Source organism: Dendropsophus ebraccatus, chromosome 7 (genome assembly GCF_027789765.1).
Source record: "Dendropsophus ebraccatus isolate aDenEbr1 chromosome 7, aDenEbr1.pat, whole genome shotgun sequence".
In the NCBI taxonomy this organism is placed as follows: Eukaryota; Metazoa; Chordata; class Amphibia; order Anura; family Hylidae; genus Dendropsophus; species Dendropsophus ebraccatus.
Window position 1 is genome coordinate 41,650,782 of NC_091460.1, and position 22,609 is coordinate 41,673,390.

Sequence of the window (22,609 nt, forward strand, 5' to 3'; positions counted from 1 at the left end):
TGTGCAGTGTGAGTGGAGGCGCTGTCTTTCAGGAACAAGGTTCCTTTGGACAGCTTGCTGCACCTTTTGGTCTTCAGAGCTGCCTTCAATTGGTCCAAAAGTTTAATGTTATACATTGCATTGATGGTGGAACCATTTTGAAGGTAGTCCACCAGCAGCAAACCCTCCTTATCCCAGAACACAGACGCCATCACCTTAGTGGCTGATTTTTACACCCTGAACTTCTTTGACCAGGGAAACCACTGTGCCTCCACTCTTTTGACTACTCCTTGGTTTCAGGGTCATACAAATAAATTCAGGTACCATCCATAGTGACCAGTCCATCCAGGAAGTTCTTATCAGCTCGGAAATGCTGACAAATGGACCAGGAAGTGTTTTTTTGACTCGCATGCTTTTCTGATCTGTTGTGAAACATTTTGGGGCCCACTTTGCAGATCGTTTCTTCATGTCCAAAAGTTCATGGATAATGACACAAACACGTTCAGGAGAAATCCCCATGATGTCTGCTATTTCTTTAGCTTAAATTCGCTGATTCTCCAGTATGAGGTTGTGCACAGCATCGACGATCTCCGGAACAAAAACCGTTCTCGGTCATGCAGGACATTCCTCATCATTGGTGCTGAATCGGTCAGTTTTAAATTTGGCAACCCAGCTCTTACCTAAAGAATATGAAGGGCATTGATCCCCCCCAATGTCTGCAACATATCACCATGAATATCCTTTGCAAACTTTCTCTGCAGAAACAAGAATGTTATTACTCCTCTGCTCTCATTTGCTGTAAATATCGCCTTAGACTCCGCCATTTTTTTCCTGCGTGCCAGGATCACTATTGCCATAAGCTACATACACAAAATTTGGAAAACATATATTAGACACATAAGGCTTTCATGTGATGCAACATTTATTACCATAGAAACAAAAAAGAACACAAAGCCAAAGACTTATCAGCAGCCCCTTGTACATTATGTATAATGTTTCAATAGAGTCTTTCCATTCATTATACACAAAGTATATATTAAACATATATATATTTTTTTTTTACATTTTTTTAAAATATATTTACATATGCTTTTAACATATTTTTTTATGAAATCCCTTGGCCAGTGCAAGAACACTGTCAAGGCATCTGCTGGACATGTACATTTTTTCTTCATGTTTGTTAAAAACAGACTTATGGTCAGTATGAAAGAAAAAAAATCCTGTGTCCAATGCTGTTTTTATTTAGTTTCTACATCCTTTCCTGCCTCGCTCACAGGTGGACAGATTTTACTATATGGGTAAATATTTGCAGTTGAATAGTCAGTTGGGTGGGAACTTTATTGTAAAAGAGAGTATAAGTTTGTCTTGGGGGACTATTAATCTAATTATTGCCCCCTCAGCTTCATATTTACACCCCCTGAGCCTGATTCACAACCCATCTTCCTCATATTACCATTCCCCCTCATTCTCATATGTACACCCTTTTCAGTCTAATTCACACCCTCTCAGTCTCATAGTCTATCACTCCTGAGGCTGGTTTATACCCTATCAGCCTTATGGTTACACTTATTTGGGGCTGATTCTCACCCCCTCAGTCTCATATTCATACACCACATCAGCCTTATAGTTACACTTATTTGGGGCAGATTCACACCCCCTCAGTCTAATTTTCACCCACTGAGCTTGATTCACTCACCATCAAGAAATAATGTTCCTGCCTACCTTACTATTAAAGGAGAACTTCTTGGTGGTGAGAAGGAACCTGGCAGGCCCGCTCAGCCTTTGAGCGGTAGAGGTGGGACACTGCTACAGCCGCTCAGTGGCCTTGTCACGTCCCAGGTCCCTTCTTACCACCAGGAAGTGCCCTGGGACCAGAGCAGCGGGCATCAGAGCTGGGGAGGTAAGTGGATGTCATTGTTTTCACCCACTCCCTCCCTGGGCATATTGAAAAAAAAGTGTCTTGCCCCTAATTCTCCTTTAAGGAAAAAGTGAAGATAGTCAACTAAATAGTAAAATCGCAATACACTGAGAGGTGCAGCAGCAAAATAAATACAGTGTTTGAATGAGGGCACCCAGGGATGTAAAATGGTGGGCTGAATGCTGGGGCTCACCCCAGACCTCACCCAACTTTATAGTTGGCCAGAAGCCCTGCTTCTAGGATCTCCTGTCCTTCATTAATTCAGCAGTATTTGGCCCCAAACCTGTACCCTCAGGAATGAGGGATGCTGGTAATGTGTTCCTGGTCAAGCTACCTACCGATCTCTCCGTTCTGCTCTAACTGGGTCCTTTAGGGAATTATCCTCTGGAAAAAGGAAATATTATTGCCATATTGTGTGAAACAGTCACAACACACAAGGTATGTAATAAACATATAAAACAACAATATATTTAAAAGGACCTGTCATCACATTCATCCCTGCCTAAACCTTGAGTCGATAGCGTGGTCCATGGCAGCTTCTTTCACCCCACCCCACCAGCCTTGACTATGAGCCGTTTCTTTGTTTGGGTATAGGGAGAGGTCTACCAATCATGGCTGGTGGGCCGCCAAGGATGACCTTCATGACTTGTTAGCAGCACTGATCAGAGGACAAGTTCCCTATAAACTTTAACGGCACTATTTCAGATAGTCAAGTTAGATGCTTTCTCCAGCTAAGCAGAGATATGTAGCGTTTACATAACCTGCCTTGTTTCTCTATGAAATAAGCTCCTATGCAATTGTTTCTTTTCTATTACAGTCAGGTTCAAAGACGACAAAACATCCTCAGGACAGAGCGGCAGAAATCGCAAAGAAATCTGTGGAGGATAAAGTCCTGATTTATGAAGCACAAATTGCAGATGACAAGATTAAGCAGGTAATGAAAATGAGATGTGACCGGATCAGACGGTGAAGACTTATCCAGTTACATGAGTGTTTGCTTTTGATTTGTTCCTTCTAGTTCTACGAAAATAAGACTCAGTTCAAGAAATCCAACCTATTTAATGGTGTGCAGGAAGTGTTCCCCCTGGGAGCTATTCATTGAAGCCTCCTCTGTAGACTGGGTTAGTACACAGGCATAAAGCTCTAGTGATAATAGGCATGGCAATGTCATGCACAAATATCCACCTCATATTCTTCGTTGGAGACTGATATAGAAAATACAGAACTTGAAAATGATATGGAAAGGGTATGCTACCTCTTTCCCTCGCCCACCCATTATTTCCTTTCCTTTACATGTATTGCATGTATCATTTCCAAAATAGGTTGGTAAAAGCAGTGGGGCTCACCTCTGTGCCGTTCTTATGTCTTAATAGTTTTGTTGCTGTATATTGTTTTTTCCCCCATCAACATTAAGGACCTCTGCTTACTGTTAGTGTATGATAATGATAAAGTGATATTGTCATCCCCTTTGGCGAAAAGGACATTCGCACAGGTCACAACGGTTGCCGCTTATTGCAAAATTACCTTTATAAGTGATGTCTGAGGCTTTTAGGTAAAAAAAAAAATGCATTTAATTGGTGGACAGAGTCACAGAGACAGGGCTTCTAGGCCGTTAAATACCCTTCTTCCTTTTATGATGTAATCCATGCTCCCTTTGTGATGTGATGTGATGTGAAGCAAGCGCCCGGACCGAAGTGGGGGGAGAGAACTCAACGGCTGAGAAGCCCCCGTCTTAGTGACACTGTCCACCAGTGATTAAAATCAGCTGATGAGAGATAAGAGAGAAGCCTTGATTTACCCTTGAGGAACAGTATCAGTCATCTGGAGCAATGTGCAGGTAGGTACACAGCCCAGGCTTTTTCACAGGCTCCCTCTAATAGCACATGGCAAACTTCACTACTTCTGCTTACTGTAATTTATCCTGATCTAGCTGTTACTAGAGACAGATTTTTCCCGACAATATGCAGTGGACACCTAGTGGTCAAGGCTTTAGTTTTCAGGTGGTGCAACAGATCTACCTGCTCTGTGTTCTTTTTTTAATTGATCTGCCTCAGTGGTAAGGCTGTGTTCACACACAGCAGTTTTCTTGCAGTACTGCATCGTTTCTGTGAAGACACTGCAGTACCGCAACAGAAGTGCAAAACGTAACAATGATAACGCAGGTGTAAACCCTAAAATTTTTTATTTTTAAAGCCAGAAACCAATGTCGCCATCATCACATTAGCAGAAAATCCCTTTACCAGGTGCAGTAAAAATAACACTTGAAGATCCTCATCTGACCTCCTTACTTTTCTGTTTACCTGGTAATTCCTCTTTGTTTTCCTTGGCCTACTAAGGAGTCTCGTGGGTGATCTTTACTACCAGAAGTAGTGGTTCTGCTTTTACATCGTGGATTTTTAACTAAATAATATATGTGCAGTTTGGCATCCAGCAGTTCAGAGAGGAGCTTGATGTACTTAATAGCATTTTCTCAAGACTATAAGCTGTTTTTATTTGCATCACTGCTTATGTTGGGTTATAGTAACATGAAAACCGATTGCCCCTAATTTTTCCATATTTTCTGTGCTTGTATCAGAGCATTCATCTATTGTTAAAGTGTGCCTGTCATAAAAAAAAAAAAAAAAAGTTATGACTTGACACATGTCAAAAGTTTTGGTCAGTTGGGGTCTGAGTGTTCAGATCCTGACCGATTCAGAGAACCATCAGGGAGACGACCATGCTGATGTGCGTTCCTGTCCCTGTGTGAGCTGGATGGCTCCATAGACTTACATTATGCGGCCGTCCAGTTCATTTGACACAGAACCAGGATAGAATACGCTTAGTGGGGACCTTCTCTCTTCTCGTTCTCTTTATCGATCGTGGTCTGAACACTCAGACCCCGACCAATCAAAATTTTTGATACGTCTCTGTGACGTGATTTTTTTTTTATAATATATATCCAGTTTATTTGCCTTTTTTAAATTTTGTATTCAAATGGGTGACCTCATGAATAAAACCTCTGTTCATGTACCTTATAACAAGCTGTGGGCTCTATAATTATGCAAAATAAAAAATATACCTATATCTTTTCTGTGTATTTTTCAGGCTCGGGCAGAGTTACTTGTCCAACGAGTGCATCAGTTGAAGGCAAGAGAATATAAACTAGGAGAATATATAACATACTTACAGTTCCAGGCAGTTCACAACAAAGCCAAGAGCCTAGAAATCCACACGGCAATCTTGGAATTGCAGTCCCTGTTACTGGAAGAGAAGAGCAGATCTGGTATTACTGTAGAATATGAGCAACTTCTACAGGCTCTAAATCAGGTGAGCGATGAGGAACATAACTAGAGAACGTCTGCCCAAGGCCTCATTCACATCCGGGCCATGCTACCAGGCCTTAGACTGTGTCTGACTCTAAAGGAAAAATCCATCCCAATGGGCAGATATTGGTGAAAGGGCAGAAAGGAGGTTTATGACAAGGAATGGCCATAGGGAGTCAAGGATCAGAAGGTAGAAAGAAGACCAGAAATGAGGAGAGAAGAATTGGACATTTAGATTTCAGCTACTATCCCTTTGGTTTTTCACCCAGCATTGTGCACTAAATAAAATCCAATGGGCAATGTCTGATGCCGGTAACATAGAGAAACAGCCAGGAGGCAGATATACAATTGGATCTGCAGAGACATCTAAAAATGTCCCTCAATGAATGACGTTAGTCCACTACTGTCTCCTGAGCCCCCTCCTAAAAGTGTACATAACAGTGATAAACAATATCTATACATACTACAATACAATTAACACTATCACCATACATGTATAGCGATAGTGTGTTAGGGAAGTATGGAGCAGGCTTAGGAGCAAAGCCAGCTTCACGATACTAGTTATTTAACCCCCTGTGAGGGGTATGGAATATTGTTCCCTAAGATTATATATTTTATTAGCTGTAAAGATCAGGTCCTCTGCCCAGGATGCAAACTCCACAGGGGGCCCAATCGTCCAGAACCCTCAAAGCCCTTAAATGTGAAATCTCCCACCGCTCATAGTCCAACAAGTACCAAGGCTCCCCCAAGCCAAATGGTGATGGATCAGAGTATAAATGTAGACAGCCCTGGAGCTGTAATTCCATAATGAGTTATACTTGCCATGCATCCTGGCCGCATAACAATTACATTTTCCAAATCTCTGCCATGTAAAAATCTATTATTACAACATACCCAGATGTATAGTATACTAGTGAATTAACAATCTGACAGGACACTAAAAAATTCTTAAATAAAAAAAAAAAAATCAATAAACTATTTGACTTTTTAATGTGTTCACAGCCCCCAAACAGGTGTGTAGATAAAAAATAACAGTTTTACGGGATATGGGTCAGAATATTCCAGTGCAAAACATTTTTTATTTTTTTAAGATCGGTTATAATGTTTTAAAAGTAGTGAACTACAACAAAAGATAAACATATGGGGGGACATTTATGAAGAGAGCCCCCCAATTCCCCCACCGGATCAACCAAGAGGCGTTAGGAGGCCTCACCCTCTCCTGCCCAACCAGGTGAGTGGGGGAACGACTGGCATACACCAGAGATAAGAGGCGAATCTGCCAGTAGCGCAGCCTTCATAAATGTCCCCCAAAGGGTGCTATTACAAAGCACAATTGGTTCCATAGATGATAAAAATAAGAGTTATGGCTTTTAGAAGGTGAAGCAAAAATCTAAATTGCCTATATACTAAAAGCTGTAAGATTCTTGTTAGTCACAAATATTAAGTGATAGGCCGTAAGTGGCGCCCACTTCAAAGGTGGCTACATGAGGTCCCACACCCCTAAGACCTTCTAAGTATACATTTTTCATATATCTATTTTTTATATAGCACAGAAAAAATAATGGTCAGAAAGATCCAAATGATTCTTGTCATGAAAGGGTTCACCGACCGCAATGATACTTGCTTCTTCCCCCCATGTGTCCTCTCTACATATAAATGAGATATATGGGTGTTCCAGCACAGCGCGAGCTGTCATCCAGTATGAAGCCAGCTATCTGAAACTGAAAATATCTACAGATTGGAAGGGAATGGGAAGTTTAGTTCTGCTTGAGGAGGGGCAGGGATTATGCCGGAGTCGTCTCACGTTATACGGGAAGCGATTGATGTGACACAACAAATGATCTGGTGTCGGTAGGGAAGTCTTTTACTCACTTGTGTCAGGTCCTGTCTGACTCTGCCATGTTCCTTCTGTCGCTGGGATTGTACAGTGTCAACATCTCACTTCTCCATCATTTTATTAAGAAGACTGAGGCTCATCTCTCCAACCAAGTTCTTTAATTAGTTTCTTTTACTGAGTAATGTGTTTCAATGTATTCAGGATTTTTCAATTTGAAGGGATTTTTTCCACATGAATACAGTGATCGAAACGATCACACTTCAAGGGCATGTTCACCTTTCCATGTTTGCATGCCACAATGCATGTCAAGTAAAAAAATCTAAATGAGAAAAACCTACAAAAAACTAATATATATATATATATATTGTGTAAAAGAGGTTGTCCAGGGATATAACATTTTTTAATATATGGCCATGGATTGTCGGAGCATTACCACAGAAAGGGTGACTCCCTACCCCATGCTAGACCCTGGTAACTAGCCCTGGTATTAACAAAACACAGCAATCGCTGAGCTCAGGGAGACCAGCGACAAAAAAAATCAGATGGAGTACTCACTGAAGAGTCTCCACTGATGCATTGCCACCTATAAATTTAAATATGCAAAAGAAGGGTCCGTGGAGTCTCAGTTACGAGTCTCAAAACACGGGAATAGCCAGATATCCCTCCAGGGGAGGGAAGCCTATTGCCAAGGGGGTGACTCCCAGTGGGGAGATTACCAAATACCAGGGAGACCGCTTTTACGTCAAAGTCTAACTCTGTGGCGAGTATTGCGACATGACAAGGGTTTACCAAGGCAGGCATCCATCCACAGACGATCGTTTCGGGGTAGTTGCCCCTCGTCAGTGTGGTATTACTCTCAGTTCACTCCATGGGTATAATATCTCCACAGAATAGTGTGGCAGATAATGTGCAGTGCAGGGCCATTACATTGCTAGGGTTGATGTGTGGCCACTGCTTACATTTTCAGCTTATTTCCATATGCCTCCAGTCTTCATCCCTATTTTAATTTACTCGATAGGAAATAAGAGAAATGGATAAGACCATAGAAACCTGGAGCAGAAATGAGCCGGTAGTCAGTAGACCTCTGGAGGAAGATCTGCCACATGTTACTGTAGACATCAGTGGTGAAGGGGATGGCATGCCTGTGTCGGCAACTCTGCGCAAAGCCCTGAACAGGAGGAAGTATTTAATACATCTTTGTAGAGACAGGTAAGATGCAACCTCAAGATTTAGGATTATATGGAAACAATGGCATTATTATTATTATTATTATTATTATTATTATTATTATTATTTATGATATAAAAAATATATTTTGGTTTTATTTCATCTAAATAGAGATGAGCAAATTGGTTTGTCAAGCTTCATCACTGCTCCTGTATGTATGTACCACTATCAGTGTAGGATGTCACAGGAGGAAGGTACAGGAGCAGGCACTCCTTTTAAATAGGGGGGTGTCCCTGCTCCTGTACACTGTGGTAATTGGTTAGTACAGATGAGCATGACTTAAGCATGTTCGAGTTGGATTGCTCAGAATTTTAGTACCGGTGGCTTACCAGTTGCGCTCATCTCTAGTGGTGAGGGATACACTGTATACTTTACAGTTAACATTTGTTGGGCCAGGTGCAGAATGCCCACCAAAGGTATCCAGTAGAGATGAGCAAACTTTGAGCACACTCGGGTTCATCGGAACCCAAGCGTGGGGCAGGTCAGCGTTCGCTCGCTCCTTGTTCCCCGCTCACTGCCGGTGCTATTAAACATGCTGTCAGTGAGCGGGTAAGTGCAGGGGGGGCTCCCTTGCCCATAGGAGATAGTTGTAGTCTTTGCTATCATTGTCTTTCTTCTTTCAGCATGGCCAATACATGGCCGATATTCGCTTTGTGTAATAGGGCCTTTAGTCATCTTGATTTCACCTCCGGAAGCGCTGCTGGAGTGTTAAGCACCTGAGTACCTGCTCCTCTGAAGTCGTAAAAATTTGAAACTTAAAGGGGGTGACTTATCCTAGACAACTCCTTTAAGCTCAGAGCAGGACAATATTACAATATTTTATTCTATGAGAATCATTTCTCATGGAAATTGCAAATGGTGCAAAAGTAATATTAAATTTACTGTACGTTATATAACTATTCCAAGTATTATTTATCTGCCCCAATGGTAATTTTACTGCATATACAAAATGTTTTTCTCTTTTTGTTTGTTTTAGAATGTATATGGAAGAACTGGAGTATGCACAAGGGGAACACCAAGAGGAGAAAGTGCAAATGGACTCACTGCTGAGGCTTCACAATCAGGTACTCTACACAGCTGTCAGGTTAAACTACGGTCATTAGTGAACTAGTGAATGCTGCTAGATTTGTCATCTTAAAGGGGTACTCCGAAACTTTTTTTTTTACAAATATTTGTTTACTTTGTTACTATGTTACTTTTAAAAATATATAGCAAAGCAACAGCGCTATGCAAAGCAGGATCCTATTCACCCGTGTACTGTATATTCTTATATACAGTACACTGGGAGGAGGTAGCCCAACACAATCGCTCTGTCCGGGAGCTTACGGTGCTAGAAGCAGAGTAAGCAGTAAAAGCAACCACTCCGTCTGCAGAGGTTGGCTGAAACAGCGCTTGTGTCAGGCAGCCTTCCCCAGTGTTCCTGACACAAAAGTTGGTGGCAGCAGTGGGGGCCATGTCGTCCATTACTGCTGCTGTCACTGGACTTGGCTAATAAAAAGAAAACTTGGCTTTAAACAAGAGCAATATTATTTGCATCAATGGAAAGGATTAAAGTACTGCTTCCAGATAGAAACCCAATGTAGTGTGAGACAAAAGATGTTTGTTGTTCCCATTCAGCTGTGTATATTGCGAGTATAAACAAAATGGGAAGGGTATAAAAGGAAAACGTATGGGTACACCAAGGAGGATGTCAATATGTCAGGATCTAAATCTCAAATCAATATGTCTAGAAAATAGATGTCAATGTTTGTGACATTGGCTGAATTAAACTACTGCTTCCAGATGCAAACCCTATGTAGAGTGTGGCAAAAGATGTTTGTTGTTCCCCTTCGGCTGTGTTTAGCGCAAGTATAAACCAAAATGATACAGGGGACTAAAGAGAAGACTCATGGAGTGTGGAGGATTAGATGAAAGTGATATTCAGGAATATGTTTTGGTCCTGGAAATGATTTATCTGGTGTTTTAATGAAATATGATGCCTGAAGAAAGTAACAACATTTTTCCAGGGTTGCACATCAAGTAAAGGACCAGGAAGGCGATCATGTCACAGGTCTATATAGATGTATATAGACATGTTGACACTTTTCTTGTACCATGGTAATTTGTCTTGTGACAAGTCTCTTCTTCAGGAGAGGCATATCCACTCAGTGACATGTCATGTGTGTGAGGTATGTTTCATGAAGCGTGTGTACCATCTATGTGATTTGTTCTATTGCCACAAAGTGAAAAGCTGTGTGACCACCTCTAAGGGTGGGGATTCCATCATTTTTGGCAGCGGCTGTATATTGCAGGGAGCCATGTTTTCCTATATCAGATTACTGTCCAGCAATCTCATATCCCCTATTGTTCCCAATGCAATTGGGTTCCGTTATCCCGCAGAGATTCTTCGACGTGTGAAATAACAGAACGTTACATTGTCAGATTAGTTTTTTCACTTTGTAAATTGCATTATTTCCCATGTATCCTACAGCACAGAACATAAATAACCATTTATCCCTGTATTGTCCGTGTTATTTGCCGCCGTCTCCCTGACAGATAAATGATGGCTAATTCTCTTTGACATCAGCTGTTTGACACGGTGCCATTGTTTCCTCCCCAGGACATCCGATTGGCAGCTTATCTGACTAAACGATCCATGGCACCAGAGGGGATGCTGCAGAGAGTCCTCAGCCTACTGCTTCCCTCCAGCCCCGAGAGTGAAATCTCTTCCCTTCTATATTCAGTAGGTCATAAATATTCAGACAGTGTTACGGAGACTGACAACAATGAGGATGGAGCTGACAGCTGGAGGAGGAGGTAGGCGCATGGCAGGTCCTGCTAGCAAAATCCAATTGCATTACTTTGTGTCAGGGGCAAAAAAAAAATCTATCCTTGGGCTGCTAACAGTGTCAGCGCTCCTCGTGATTCCTAACTAGAACTGATAATTGTCCGCCTGTTCTGTCCTCTGGACATTAACTTTGAATCACCCTTTTAGTGTTCTAGTACACATGGGACAGCCCCGTGTTATCACAGTGAATTACTCTGCTGTCTGCCTGGGTAGAGCAAGTGAGAAATAAAAAATGTTCTGTCCTTCACTGTAAAAATGCATCAGAATGTTTTCAATCTTAGGGTACAAACACACACTGCATATACGCTGCGTATTTACTGCTGCGATACGCAGCTAATACGCAGCAGATGCGCAGCAGATTAGATCTAAATAACTGAACACAGCATCAAATCTGCTGTGTATCTGCTGCGTATACGCTGTGTGTGTTTGTACCCTTACACAGGATTGCATCATCTTATTTCAGATAGAGCTGTACCTTTTGCACTGCACCACATGTAACATGCATTACTTACATACTTACAGCAGTGACATGCTGTGCTACTGAAAAAACATATCCCGCATAATTATATTGCTGGGCCCGAAAGGGGATCTGTCAGCTGCAATTCACATGCCAAACTGCTGACACTATTTTATAGCTGTTAGGGCAAGGAGACACATGGTACCTTTTCATATATCTGTCTGTGCTTCCATAACTTACAAATATGCTTTTATTCGCTGGTGCTAAGTGTAAAAGAAGCTTTTCCAAGGTCCTTAAAGGGGTTATCGAGCAAAAATCGTTTTCTTTCCAATCAACTGGTTTCAGAAAGTTATATAGAGTTGTAATTTACTTCTATTCAAAAATATCCAGTCTTCCAGTACTTATCAGCTGCAGTATGTCCTGCAGGAAGTTGTGTATTCTTTTCAGCCTGACTTAGTGTTCTCTGCTGACATCTCTGGCAGAGACAGGAACTGTCCAGAGCAGGAGAGGTTTTCTATGGGGATTTGCTACTGATCTGAACAGGACAGAGGTGGCAGCACAGAGCACTGTGTCAGACTGAAAAGAATACACCACTTCCTGCAGGACATAAAGCTGATAAGTATGGGAAGACTGGAGATCTATAGAACTATCTATATAACTTTCTGAAAACAGTTGATTTTAAAGATAACCCATTTTATTGCTGAGGTCTGTCTGCAATGTCTTCTTGCTTCCATCCTTACCATGCCAGGGATCAGAATGGGATAGGAAGCAAGGAGGCCTTACAGCCCTTAGCACCCTTGGGATGAACTAGGATGGAGATTGTACAAGGCCCTGTCAGCCAATGTCTGTGTCTGACCTCACACGTGCACACAAACACTTAAAAAATTTGGTGGAAGATCTTGTAAAAGAGTAAAAGTACTTAATAGCAAACAGGAACCAATTCATATTATAGAATGGGATATCCTAAAAGCTCATACAGGTGTAATGTATAGACGTGCCAATACTTTGGTACAAATAGTGTATAGATGGTGTTTCCAAACAGTTAAATGGTAGATTCAGCTCTGCTACGTCTACGGTCTCAGGATAATTATTCTCTTGCTTTGTATTTATGAGCCTTGTGTCAGTGTTAGGTAATAATGAATGATTCCTGACCTGCCCCATATGTTCTCAGCAGATGTACATGGAATGAAGTGTAGACAACCTGGGGCGTTATTGATGATAATGATGAAATATAATTTGTCTGTGATGGTTGAAAGCAAGTGACCTGCACCCGATGTAAACAGCAACCTCACATATAGTTAGTTAAAGTTGGCCAGTTGTTCAGTGTACAGTATTAGTAAGTGTACTCACTGTATATACTGACAGCAGCTCCCTGTGTGCCTCATAGAGCTAAATTTAGATTCCCCTTCTCCAGGCTGTGCTGTCCTACTCTGTAGTGATTCTGTCCATAAGATGACCGGCATGGAGGAGCATGTGACCAGGCCCCGCCCCCCCAGTGTCCACTTTTGGGCCTGTATATGCCTATGGTGGACACTGGGGGTGTGGCGTGGTCACATGCTCCTCCATATCAGCTATCTTATGGACACTACATCCTGGAGGAGGGGAGTCTGATTTTAGCTCTATGAGGTACACAGGGAGCTGCTGTCAGTATGTACAGTGAGTACACTTACTAATACTATACACTGAGCAATTTTACTATAAAATGGCCAACCCCTTTAAGTGACTCGGCTTTTAATAATCCCTGATTACACCCTGATGATGAGAAAATCACAGGGTCTTCCTGCTGAGACCCTCACCGATCAACTGTAATCTATAGGGAAATCTAGCAGCAAGTATTCAATTTCCCTGCAGCGCCCTCACAGGAGAAAGTAAGCATTACACATTGCCCATTTAAATCAATGGGTTAACTGTGTAATATGGGACAGGACAAGTGCTCCAGAACAAGACAGGACAGGAAAAGGACAAATTCTTCCACCTGGTCAATTGAGGACACTGAACAGAGACATCCAATAGGGTATATACTATATTTTTTGTGCCTGCAGTCAATAACAGATGGAAAAGTTGGCAGAGGATTATGACTGCAGGATTGGTCTCCACCCAGGACTTGATTGTCCTCAGTAACCATAGCGACACATAGTTGTACATGGGAGCTGCGTAGACAAAACGGTTGGATATTTTTAATCAAAACCTTTTGCACAGTTGTTTCATTTTAGCCGAAATAAATCCTTTCAAAGCTGTACATTTCCTGTAAATGACTGAACATCTGATCTTGAACACTGCGGATCTAGATAGTGCCGGCGAAGTGCCTAACATCAGGAGTGCGGCAGCTGCTTTCAATTGCTCATCTTTTACCTTTTATCCCGAAAGTGCACACTGCGGGGGAGTGTAAATCTTCTACACCTCTAGTAATGAATGTAGGGTGCAGGATAGAAGGATTAGGCGACTAGCTGAAGGATACATCTTACCGACAAATACAAGCAACATTCATTTCTTATTTCCACTCCAGGAAACAGCAGGAGCTGTGGACGGTCCTTGAGAAGAGGATCAGGGAAGGTCTGGAAAACAATGACGAAGACAAAAGTCCCTTATCCGCAAGAAAGAAACGAAGGTGAGTAACAAAGGGGGCTTGTCACAGGTTAAAGGTGCCCATATAGCTTTCACTAAAGTTAGCCGAACCTGCCATCACCAGACCATATAATGTGTATAGGGGCCTCCTGACTCTCAACTGACAGATGATGATGGTGGAGATAGGGCTTGAACGTGATGGATTTTCATCTGTAGACCATAGTGCTCTCAGAGGGATAAGCTGGTTCCAGGGCTGTCTGGCTGGGGCTTAGCCTTTGCCTCCCCATTGAGAGGCAGCTATGGCAAACATTCATTTATATGGGAAAGCTGGGAGAGAGAACGTTCAACTGAATGAAAATTGGTCACCTTTAAGCCAGTCATATGTAAAGTATGTAGACAGGAACCATTCTTTTAGCTCTGTCCAACCTAACTCGAGACCTCAACCACGTGGGAACCATCATTGAAAGAAGTACGACATCATAAACTTACGGCTTGAAGTGTTTGTGGATCACAGTGGTGCTATCCACTTTCCATCACCTTCCTATGACTTGTACAGCTGAACTGAGGCCTTGTGTATGGGACGGCAAGGAAAGGTAGTTGTTGGCCGAACAAGTGCGTATGTGTATGGCTACCCTTCGTCCTCATAGGGTGGGTTCACACTATGGAACCCGAGCGGAGAGAATTTCCGCCGGGTTCCGTAGCTTGTACCTGTTTACAGCCGCACACCATAGACACCATGCACGGGCGGATTCCGCATTCCGGCGAAAGAATTTCAGAACATGGATGACAAAAAAAAATACCCAAGGTGTCAGATGGTCTTTAAATTATCTATAATCTATCATTTACCCTTATAGACATAAAAGTCATATCAAAGGGAAAAGAAAAAACTGGCACTGGCTTTACACTTTGGATGTGAATGTTGGCATAAGAGGTCATGTTGGGCCCCCTCCTTCTCTCTCTCTCATTGTCTCTCTTTATATGTATATATGCCACTGAATCCCATTAGCTCTTAGATGAAAGACAGAGTACCCAGAATAAAGTAGTGCATGGCCCCAGACTACAGCTGTGTCTACTGAGAGACCACGGTGCCCGGCTGATGGTGGTGATTCATAGTGATGAACAACCCCGGTGCTGTTATTAGACGTTTCTAGGAAATGCACACGGTCCAGGCTCTTATGCTTCATCACTGATGTAAAATCTCAGCCTGCGGCTATTATTGTGTGCGGTTTTGTTATCGTACGTCTTTCTATAATGGTTTGTTGTTTTCTCTAGAAGCGGCAGATGACAGGTAATAGTAGGTTGTTACTGCTGTCATAATGTGGGAACTGAATGCTTTCTGCAGACGGAAACGTGAGAATACAAAACTAGATATAAATAAGAATTCAAGGTATCTTGCTCATTATTAAGTTAGTGTTACATTTATACCCTGGGTGTTTTAGTAACATATCACACTATGGCTGCAAGGTACAGGTTAGAAGAGAAAAAAAAACAATTCAGATCAACTGGTGCCTCAAAGTTACAGATATGAAAATTATTTATTTATTTATTTTAAATTCCAGCCTTCCAGTATTTATCAGCTGCTGTTTGACTTGCGGGAAGTGCTGTATTCTTTCCAGTCTGACACAGTGCTCTCTGCTGCCACTTCTGTCTATGTCAGGAACTGTTCAGAGAAGTGGCAAATCCTCACGGAAAACCTCTACTGCTCTGGACAGTTCCTGTCATGGCCAGAGGTGGCAGCAAAGAACATCTGCCAGGCTGGTATGAATATATGATATGGTATGAGGGCATACAGTTTTTTTTTTTTTTTTTAATAGAAGTAATATACAAATCTGTATAAGTTTTTGCACCACTTGATTTTATTTGGCGTACCCCTTTGACTCTGTGTCTACAATCTACTCCCCCAAACCACTTGTACCTTCGGATAGCTGCTTTTAATTCAAGATCTGTCCTGGGGTCCGTTCGGCAGGTGATGCAGTTATTGTCCTATTAAACAAGTTTTAAACTTGCAGCCCTGTGTCAATTTGGCATGGCCTAAATACCCATGCCCTAGGCTTGCAACACCTCTCCGTCCCTCCTTCCCGCCCTCCTCATTATTAGGAATGCCACTGACAGGATTTCTCCTAATGATCACTTGTCTAAACACTGCACAGATGCCTTAACTTTCCAGCACATGAGCAGTGTTCAGACAAGTGATGAATAGGAGAAATTCTGCCAATGGCATTCCTTATGATGAAGAGGGCAGGTAGGGGAGACTGAGAGGAAGTGCAAGCCTAGACATGGGTACTCTAGGCCACGCCATTTTGACACAGGGCTGCAAGTTTAAAAGTTGTTTTATAGGACAATAACTGCATCACCTGCCGAACGGACCCCAGGACAGATCTTGGATTAAAAGCAGCTATCCGAAGGTACAAGTGGTTTGGGGAGGCAGATTGTGGGTACAGAGTCATTTTAAGAATTGCTCCTGTCTACATGCTAAATGGGGTTAAATAGCGGAGTGTTCTGTTGTATGGAAGACTTTGCATGGTCTTTTCCTTCCTAGCAATGTCTTATTTGCATTCTGGTCTAGTTTCGTCAGGCATCATTTACATTTGCCTTTTAAAAGATTTAATAAGTTGCCAGCTTGTGTAAATGCAGTTGTAATAAAATGATTTGTCTGTGAGCAAATATTCAATTTCTTTATATCCTGTCGTATTCTCCAGGTTTAAAGCTTAAAGCTCACTGTGGATTTACTGCCTGTGTGATCTTATAAAGGCATCTTGTATTGAGGCTAATGCTATGTGGTGGGCCTCTGTTTCCCAACCTGTGGCTCTCCTGTTATTGCAGACCAGCAATTCCCATCATTCCCAAGGCTGGAGAGCCAGAGGATAGGAAATAGTGTGACAGGTTACACCTTACAGATGTGTCTACCTTTGATTAAATGGTCAATTTCTATTTATTTGACAGTGTGTGTGATTCTAAATATTTGTGTAGATCACTTCATTTACCAAAAATATTTCCCTAAGGCTGCATTCACACGTTCCGGGAAGTTGTCCGTGCTCACGGATCCGTGTGCACGGGCAATTTTACAGCCCATTGCTTTCTATGGGGCTATTCAGATGTTCCGTGATTTCACGGATCTCGTGATCCGTTCCGTTAAAAAATAGGACATGTCATTACTCGGAATGGATGCACGGAAAGGATTCCCCATAGAAATCAATGAGATCCGTGTTTTTCACGGATGTACACGGATGTGACATCCATGTTTATCCGTGAAAAACACGGATGTGATGTAATCAATGTCATTTAAAATGCTGTAAGACAGATCCGTTAAAAAAAGGGACAGGGATACAAAACGGATGCAAAACGGACTGTTTTGCACGGATCACGGAGGTAGCTGCTGGACCACAATCACGGAACGGGAAAATCACTGAACGTGTGAATGCAGCCTAACCCAGAAAAAACTAGTCCTGGACCCCAGGTGTCTCCTTTCTTTGCAATCTGCCATCCACTACCTGTTATTAGGGGAAATACAACTCTAGTAACTGTCTCAGCAAGACAGAATAAAGTAATTGGGGTGGGCTCTTGTGTTTTGAGAGGGGGAGCAAGGAAGAGAGCCTTAGGCAGCATTCTTGCATTCCATGTTCCACACAGAACACGGACGTGGAATGCCTATAACTGCCCCCCTACCATCTGGGCAGCATCTGTGATAAGATGCTGGGAGTGGGGGAACTGTCTGAATATGCGCAGCGCTGCAATTATTCAGCCACGCAACAGCACGGCGCATATTCATACCATTCCCCCGCTCCCAGTATCTTATCACACATGCTTCCCTGGGCGGGCGACGACTCTGATACAGGCATTCCACATCCACAGAACGTGTGGATGTGGCCTAAGAGTGCCTGCAAGATCTGAGACTCCAGAGGATCTGGATTGTCCATAAAAGATAATTCAAGCCTCCCACCACATCTTGGCAGCATCAGTGCCTTTTGTGACCTTTTTACTTCCAGTGTTGCTGATACTTATTTCCTTTAGCTTATAGTACATTGCAAAGCCAATGCATCAGCAACCCCTTCTTCCTCACATGCCTTCTATACTGTAGTGTACTGTTCTGTACTGTATAAATCATCCCACAGCACCGTGTCATCGCATAGCAGAGGGGAGCATGTGCTGTGCAGAGATTGGCTAGAGAGGTAAGGGAGTAAGTAACTGTATGTACTACTTGCAAACAGCTGAGCTCTGGTCCTGCCCACTGAAATGTGGAGAATGAGAAACAGCTGTGCACCATTGAGGGGGCTGTCACAGGCTCAATAACAGCAATGAGAGCACTAAAATCTCCTTATCACCACTCTAATTTGATAAAACCAGGCATGGGATGGGAATTAAAGTTTTCTAACATCTTAAAGGCTGAAGGTTTCCCATACCCCCTCTAAGGACACATTCAATGTTATTGAACAGGCTACAGTTCATCTGTTGCCTCTTATGGAGCCAAAAGCAAGTTAAAAATAGAGACTCCTTTATGTGTTTCTAGTAATAGAACAATCGTGCAGAATTTCAGTATGGCTGATGAAATATGTAGCATGGTGCAGTTTCAATCCCTAATTTATCAGTTTTGGCTGGTCCTATATAATAGGTCAGCAAGGAGGCTGGGTACCCGTGCCTTTGGGATGACTCGGGCATCACATGTATGTAGGTTCCTTTAGTCTGCACTAAGCAGTCTGAGGCTGCAGTCTCACTCCAGAGCTGTTCTTCCTCCTACAACCAGACACATGGAGATTCTGCCATAGTTAGCTATTATACTTTGTATTTTGTTCTAGCAATATTGTTTTGAGGAATTGGGGTTCTGGGTTCAAAACCTACCTAGGACCCCATCAACATTGAGCATAAATTTGCAATGCTAGGTGGTTGTCTATTGTATTTAGTTACCTGATTTAGTATCCAAAAGGGCAATAACTTTTCACATATATCCAGGTAGCACTAAACAGAATCTTTTCCTTCAAGGGATTATCCACATCATAGTAAAATTGTTCAGTGTACAGTATTAGTAAGTGTACTCACTGCACTTACTGACAGCAGCTCCCTGTGTACCACTTAGAGCTAAAATTAGACTCCCCTCCTCCAGGCTGTGCTGTCCTGCTCTGTGGTGATTCTGTCAATAAAATGGCCTACATGGAGGAGCGTGTGACCATGCCCCACCCCCAGTGTTTTCCATTGGCAAATACAGGCTCAGTGGTGGACACAGAGGGCGGGGCATGGTCACATGCTCCTCCATGTTGGCCATCTTATGGACAGACTCACCACAGAGCAGGACAGCACAGCCTGGAGGAGGGGGTCTAACTTTAGCTCTATGAGGGACACAGGGAGCCGCTGTCCGTATATACAGTGAGAACATTACACTAAACTTTTTTACTTTTAAGTGGCCAACCCCTTTGAGTATATCAAATCCAGCATTTAGTGTTACTTTTTGTCTACAATTAAATTTTTTTTTTATCTGAAACATTAAAGGGACAAATATATAAAGAGAACTAATGAGAAAGGGGCCAAATACTGTAAGCATATAACAGGCATATTCCATGTTATATCTATGTCCACCATGTGGGAAAGTGAGTGCTTCACTAAACTACATGGTACATGGTGTAGTAAAGGTTCTATTTAATAAAGGCTTTCATGGGATTATGGATCACTAGACAAGATATCCTGAGATCAATGTTAACACTGTGGAATGAGGTATAGCAGAAGGAAGGACAGTGATGCGGAGAGACAGAACATTTGCTGCCTTGTGTGTTTTCCATCCATTAGCACTTATGAAGTGGATGCAGCTTCATCTATCGGCAGGGTAGGTGCGACCTCAGTAGGGGTTCCTTCTGTGCTGAAGCAATATGAAGCCGCTGACACATTTCCGTGCAGGCTAAGAGCTTTCCTGGATTTGTTCCCTTTCTTGTTAGAATGTTTTACCATTACTCTGAGCTAATCTTCAAGCTAATGACATGCTGGGAAACAGAGAATTGGGTGTTCTGTGGAATTTAGTGTTGTTGTAATTATACTGTCTTTACAGGGTTAGTTTACATGACATTGACTTACAAGGTTAGGGCCAATGGGGCCCGATATTAACTGTAAGATCTGCGAGATCGGCACTCGTTTACTGGGCCTATTACACGGCCTGATTATCGTTTAACAAGGGCTGCATAGACATCGTTACTGATGTCCTTGCAGCCCTTGTTTAAACTTTATACATTACCTGTCCCGGCTGCAGGGCTCCTCTTGCGGTCTTCTTCTCCCCGGGTCTTGCTGACAGGCCGCTCAGCCAATCACTGGCCGTGGTGGTCCCGGCCAGTGATTGGCTAAGACAGGCCGCTCTGAAGCTGGAGTGCGTGGGACCCAGGGAGAAGACCGCAAGAGGAGTGTAAATCGTCAGTCCCTGGCCACGCACCGCTATTACACTTAGCGATGCGCGGTCAGCCCCCGACAGGTTCAAACCTATATCAACGATCAGCCGATGACAACGATCATCGGCTGATCGTTGTATTTACTAAACTGAGCGATAATCGTCCGTATCGGGCCGATTCGGCCGATTATCGCTCCGTGGAATAGGCCCTTTAGTGTAAGACTATCTGTAGTATTTGTAGTGGATCCTCTATATCATGCAGTACAATTTGCACTAACTATATTAGATGCAGGATATTAGGGTTATGGGGACGTAAAGTGGGGCATTAAAGGGGTACTCCAGAAAAGGAAAACATTCTAATCAACTGGTGTCAAAAATTTATACAGAATTTAAATTACTTAGGGCCAGTTCACACGGAGTAAAACTGGCAGATGTCATGAATGTGCCTGGGATGAACTCCATGCGCCCCTCAGCTCGTGCTGCGCGGCTGAGATGGCGCTGATATTCAGTGTTTTGTATGTCTTGTGCAGTAACCTGAACCCTGTCTGAACACTGGCCTATTTCTAGTATTGTGTTCAGCCCCACCCGTCTGCTGTGTGCTCTGGCTATTTAGGAGTTACACTGCTGCCAGTTCTGATCCGCAGGTGATTCTGTTTGGAACCAGAAGCCTTGTCCAATAGGGGCTGGGAGTTTCTCCTTATTCCCTATAAGTGTTTGGTGAGGCTCATTCTGGTGCCGGTTCTGCTTCTGCCTCTGTTTAGTTCAGTGTTTATGCTGACTATTTTTGCCTTGTATTCTGACTATCCCTGCTTGCTCCCTGCCCCTGACTATATTGCCTGTTTATTGACCTTGCTTGTTGGATTGTGTTTTTGTACTGCGCTGCCCAATTGTTGTGACCCAGACTGTCGACCATTCTTTATTGTGTTTTGTCTGTCTGTCTTGTCTTTGTGTCTCACCAAGCCAGTACAGGGACCGCCGCCAAGTTGCTCGCCGCCATCTTAGGGCGGATAGCGGCAAGCAGGTAGGGACAGTGGGCAGGGGTTCAGCGTCAGGGCTCACTGTCTTGTATTGTCCTGCTGTCCAGTTCCTGACAGCAGAATTCAGTGGTGGAACCCTCCGCCGTAGAATCCCACCAGCCTCAGTGTCATACAGGCTGTCTATGGCAGGGCGTGCGCCTCCCCTCTCCGCGTCTCTCCACTGGGAAGAATTAAAGGGGTTGTCCGGCGATAAAAAATTATTCACAGAATAACACACATTACAAAGTTATACAACTTTGTAATGTATGTTATGTCTGTGAATGGCCCCCTTCCCCGTGTCCCACCACCCCCACCCGTGTACCCGGAAGTGTGGTGCGCTATACATTACCTGTCACGTGCTGACCACGGTCTCCGATCCTCAGCAGTGACGTCTTCTTCGGGAGGCCGGCGGATCTTCCCGAGTGCCGGCCGCCCTCTGCAGCGTCATCCGAAGCTCAGCCGCGATTGGCTGAGCATAACTGTGCTCAGCCAATCGCGGCTGAGCAGCTGATGACTTGCCCGCGTCATCAGCCGCTCAGCCGCAATTGGCTGAGCACAGTTATGCTCAGCCAATCGCGGCTGAGCTTCGGATGACGCTGCAGAGGGTGTCCGGCACTCGGGAAGATCCGCCGGCCTCCCGAAGAAGACGTCACTGCTGAGGATCGGAGACCGTGGACGACACGAGATGCGGTGAGTATAATGCACCACACTTCCGGGTCTAGCGTGGGTGGGGGGAAACACGGGGAAGGGGGCCATTCACAGACATAACATACATTACAAAGTTGTATAACTTTGTAATGTGTGTTATTCTGTGAATAATTTTTTATCGCCGGACAACCCCTTTAAGCCCGTAGACTGCTGAATACCTGCCCGGATCCGCCGAGTGAGTTTGTACCCTTAATCTTGCAGCCCTGTGCCAAACTGGCGTGGCCTACAGTGTGTGTACAATAGGATTGCGACACCCCTACATCCCTCCTCCCCGCCCTCCTCATCACTAGGAATACCCTTAGAACATTTTCTCCTATTCCTTACCTGTATGAACACTGCACATGTGCCTTAATGATCCAGCTCATGTGCAGTTTTCACACAGGTGAGGAATAAGAGAAAATGTTCCAGGGGC

General features: G+C 43.4%; 1 protein-coding gene across 1 annotated transcript in view; it reads left to right on the plus strand.

The window, feature by feature from the left end:
* The window catches only part of EVC2 (EvC ciliary complex subunit 2), an 80,527-nt gene that overhangs the window by 55,053 nt on the left and 2,865 nt on the right, over positions 1-22,609 (plus strand). Inside the window, exons 16-21 of the mRNA XM_069977397.1 lie at positions 2,715-2,831; positions 4,982-5,203; positions 8,055-8,245; positions 9,240-9,327; positions 10,863-11,059; positions 14,054-14,155. Of these exons, the coding sequence (XP_069833498.1) occupies positions 2,715-2,831; positions 4,982-5,203; positions 8,055-8,245; positions 9,240-9,327; positions 10,863-11,059; positions 14,054-14,155 (917 nt within the window). The remainder of the gene's footprint in view (positions 1-2,714; positions 2,832-4,981; positions 5,204-8,054; positions 8,246-9,239; positions 9,328-10,862; positions 11,060-14,053; positions 14,156-22,609) is intronic.